Below are 4,574 nucleotides of genomic sequence, written 5' to 3'. Positions count from 1 at the left end.
CGGAGCAAACGTGAGCTTGCCTGCACTTAAGAGCTGAGTTAATGGGACTAGAGTCTTTTTTTTTTCAGTGATGGGCAGAGCTGGGGAGCTTGCTGTTATCTCCTATAAAGACCCTAAAAGAGCCTTTCACGGTAGGAATAGCACTGGAGGAACATCTCACACCTTGCTGCCGATTCTGAAGTTAACAGCTTTTGAAACTTCTTGATGTGATTGAAAACGTCTCCTGATCCTTTACTCTTGCAAATCGGTTCCTCCCCCATGGCAGTCTGGGGAAGCTGTTTTGAAAGTAAACTGGAAGTCCTAGTGCAGCTGTTATAGCTGGCTGCACCGACTGGCCTCCTGTCTCCACTGTGCTAAAGTCTCTGTGTACCGGTGAGGAATTTACAAAAGCGACCGTCGCTCATTCATCAGAAGTGAGCGTTGTGTGCGCTGTGATCGTTCTTCAGATGTGTACCCAGGATAATAAATAACATTTTTTTTTTTCCCCCTGAAATCTGTTATCCAGAAATTGTTATAAAGTTCGTGAAGTGGTTTAAGTGCCTTATTTCTGAAGGGAACAAGGCAAGTCTGTTGCATACCTCACTGGTGCAAACCAACAAAGGTCTCTTAATTTTCAAGAAAATTTTCAAGGTGTGAAATACTGCCAGTATTTCTAGGCTGATTGTATCATAACCAAGAGAAAAGCCAGGTGGATTCAGGCTTAATTCAGATTACAAGAATATTGGCGGTTAGTCAGTGCATTTGCAGTTGTTATCTTGAGATGTAAATTACTGTGCTGATTGCCAAAGATCTGTGAATAGCAGCGTTCCCTTCACTAGGGAGCAGAGTGGAGGAAAGTGAAAGGTCATCCAAAGGTGCCTGGAGTGGGTGGATGGGATCTGAAATGTGCTGGAGAGCATGCGGCGTAAGGAGCTGTGGGTTGTATGTGGGTTTTCTGAGTATGATGGCAGTATGAGTAAGTCTTAATTAAAACTAATGCAGTAAAATTGTAGATTGGGAGAGTATCATGTTTGATCCAGATAGTGGATGTGTTGTTGTGGTTGGTTTTAAGGCAGCAATGGTGACTGGCATAAAAAAGCTGCTGGACTGGTTAGATTGCTGGCTTCTGTTGTGATCAAAATATTGAATAGATTGACTTCCTGCTCTCTTTTATATGCATTTTTGTATGAGGTCCTCTAGGTTCTTGTCTTTATTTCCCATACTCTGGTTGCATTCTACTCTGGGATTGTTTATAGCTGGCTAAAGGAAATACGTGATCAAAAGGAACAAACTCTTAGCACGTCAGGTTTCAGTGAACTTCTGCAAAATTAATTGGGTGGAATTTAACTTCACTAGAGTAGCATAGTGTCTGTGATTGGAGTTGACTATAGTTAGAGGTTGCATGAGGCAAAATCTTGGTGTACATGTGGTGTTTCCTTTTGGAGTATCAGTAGTGTCTGTAGTGAAATGTCTGTCTTGTCAAGCGCATTCCTAAATTGTAGCTTTCAGCTGTGTTTAGTTCAGTGAGAAGGACTGTGCTTTAACCTGGGAGATGTATGCATGGGAAGGTGCAGGTCTAAGTCGTTTCTGTGGGTGAGGTTGCGCTTTTGACAATGGTAGTTTTGTCCTAATGAATGCATTTCTTTTGTGTTTGGTTTCTGTTTTTTAGGCATCTGTGAAAACTTTTCTAACTGCAGTTCGTGCATTGGTAACGACACAAATGTGACAGGCTGCAAGTGGATGAAATGTGAAGGTAAGGACAACTACACAGTGCATGTACTTCTGCATGGCACAGGAAGGGTAAACCCAACCAGACCTACTTGATCTGTATTCGTGTTCATTACACAGATAACTGTTCTGTTTGATAACCTAATGGAGCATTAACTCACAAGTATCTGTTGTTAAACATTTCAAGTTCTTGTGTGGAGACAGCTGAACATGTTCAAAATAATCCCAGATTTTTAAGGCTTCTGATTTAAATCTGTGCTAAGCTAATGTTTTCCAGATGGTTCAGAATGTTTTTAGAACAAACCAGTCACTTGTGTTTGCTGTGAAGGAGTCATGAGTGGATTCTGACATACAGGCACATCCCTGTGCTTCAGTCCCTTTTGAGTCTCTGGCATAGGCCTGGTCATAACTACTAGTCCTGAACTGAAGTGCAATAAGGGAGAGGAGTCCATTAAATAAGATTAGTTGAGATTAGCATTCCCAAAACTATGAGTTGCAGCTCCTTGAAGGGAACATAACAGAGCCAAAGAAGCATTAGCTGGTTTCATTCAGAGCTTTGTTTTTCCCACTCTGGGGCAGTTGGATGTAAATACACTTAGGTGACCTGGGTACTCAGTCCTGGAGGAGATGTAGTTGCTGTTCACCAGGTCATACAAAGACTACGTAAGTAGCCCTCGGGTGGATTGTTTGTACTTCTGAAGTGAAGTGGAAGCACAATAAGAGGGAGAATAGCTTGAATGTAGCAATGATTTTCTAACACTTGATTGTAGATGGCAAAGATTATATGTTAAGGCTGAGATGCTCCAGAACTAATGAAAAGAATTTTGCATGTAACTTGTCCAGTACAAGAGTGTTCTTCAAGAAGCTCTTTTTCTGAATTCTGCATGTGTTGTCTGACCAACAGGCATATGCTGCAAACACCCAAGAGGTCTGTAACTCCTTTGAGGGAGAGGTTGAGACCTGAGTCAAGGGAGAAGGGTGTTCAGGCAGAGAACAAGAAACCGATGCTTTAACAGTTTCAAGGTCAAGAACCTGTTTGAAAAGCTGGAACTAAGTTTTGTTTCCATGTAGATTTTTTTCAGATAGTAAGATGTTAAGATTTTTTTCATGATACTACTGTAGAGATGCACAATCTTTAACTTGAAAAATGCCACAAATAGTAGAAACACTGTCTAATTTTATAGACGATGAAGAAAAAATACCAAGAGATACTGTTAGTGCACATGGTGCGTAGCCAGGTTTAAGTATTGCTTCATTATTGATTTGAGTGGTAGAGTAACTGTGGTGAAAGGAACTACTAAAACTTTTGTAACTTCTAATTCTTAATGCAATACTGAAGTCCTGCATGTTGAAGTGGCTTTAACGTTATCCTGGCTAGAAGATGGTGTTTAGTTTGTCCTATGAACAGTTGACTAGTATTTAGGAACAATGTCTCAAACACTATTAAGTTCTCCTGTTGTAAATACTCTTGTCTCTTCTGACAGGTTACCTGTGTGTAAATGAAACAGAAGTAGATCTGAAGCATCACAACTGTAGTGTGGAAGAACAGTGTTCTTGTGAGTATTTAATGTGAAGCTGTTGTGTTTACAACTCCATCTGTTGACCTTTGTTAGTAACCATCTACAATTTACATAAGCATGTACAAGTGTGTAAATAAGCCCTTTGCTTCCAGCTTAATCCTGATGTGTGATACTAAAATACACAATTTCCACTGTGTTCAGTTACCTCCTTACTGTCTCAAGTAGCCCAATGTATTTACTAGGCATGTCTCTGGCTTCTGCCCTGGTTTCCAAGCTGAAAATGGGTGGTGTTTCCTATTAGATGCAGCGTATCCTAAGGCACTTGTCGGCATCCTCGAGACAGTAAGCTTCATATTCAACAAGAAAAATTTCACCTGCTTGCTAAGTCCATTGTTTCATCTGGGATGCAGTAAATAGGAAAAACTTACAAACCTTCCATTTTAAATTGTTAACTAGCACAGCTCTTCGTGCAGACTCTGGGTTACAGAACTGCGTAAGGTAAATCCGTCAGCTAGGAATGTCCTCAATTGCATATCTAATCTGGTCTTTTCATCAGTTTGTGCTTGCTGTGCAAAACAGATTTGCAGGACATGAATAACTTGGATTAAATCTTGAATTTCACTTTTATGAAAGCCTCTCCCATTTTGGGTTTTGTGAAAACTGACAAGAAATGGACTTCAAAATAAGGACTTTCTGGTTTTATGATGTAGAAGAGCAAACGAAAATTCCCGATGCTCTTGTCTAGACGAGTTCAACAGTGCTGCTGTAGAGGCTGGCTTTCAGCAACAGAGTTGAAGCTTCCACTCTGCTTGGGGCTGTGTTGTGGTGGTGGCAGCCAGTCAGAAACAGTCGTATGTGACTTGGACTTCTGTGTTTCTAAAATTGCAGCAATTCCCGCCTAATTAGGAGTGTTAAAAGTACATTTTTTCAGTGCTTTCCAAAGAGCATACTGTTACAATGCCTTGTTCTCTGTCTGAGAGTAGCATTGCTACAGCCTGTTTCTGTGAAACTTGTAGTGACATTATCAGGCTGCATTTTTTAGTTTCTGCATATTCAAGGAAACAATTTTCACCTTTAGTAGAGGATCTCAATTGACTTGACTTATAGAGGGTCTTTGGTGTGAAAGGAACCTGTGTACCTCATCAGATCTTACTGTCATGGCTCAACACTACATTAGGGGATTGACACAGGAAGACATTCAGGTGGACTTGATGCAAGTGGGACCTGAGGGAATGTAGATTCTGATGTACCCAGCCTGTCTCTGGAGAAATGGTTGGCTCTGGTTTCCCACCATGCTGAATTGTTTCAAGGGGAAAATAACCACATTTAAAGGACCCTGAGCAGTAA

The 4,574-nt window shown here is 40.9% G+C and overlaps 1 protein-coding gene across 1 annotated transcript in view; it reads left to right on the top strand.

Moving 5' to 3' along the window:
* Positions 1-897: 897 nt before the first annotated feature.
* CD164 (CD164 molecule, sialomucin) overlaps positions 898-4,574 on the top strand; it is a 7,156-nt gene continuing 3,479 nt past the window's right edge. Inside the window, exons 1-3 of the mRNA XM_010149035.1 lie at positions 898-955; positions 1,649-1,732; positions 3,192-3,263. Of these exons, the coding sequence (XP_010147337.1) occupies positions 898-955; positions 1,649-1,732; positions 3,192-3,263 (214 nt within the window). The remainder of the gene's footprint in view (positions 956-1,648; positions 1,733-3,191; positions 3,264-4,574) is intronic.

This window comes from Eurypyga helias, unplaced genomic scaffold (assembly GCF_000690775.1).
Source record: "Eurypyga helias isolate BGI_N326 unplaced genomic scaffold, ASM69077v1 scaffold29313, whole genome shotgun sequence".
Lineage (NCBI taxonomy): Eukaryota > Metazoa > Chordata > Aves > Eurypygiformes > Eurypygidae > Eurypyga > Eurypyga helias.
This window is presented reverse-complemented; position numbering and strand designations above follow the sequence as displayed.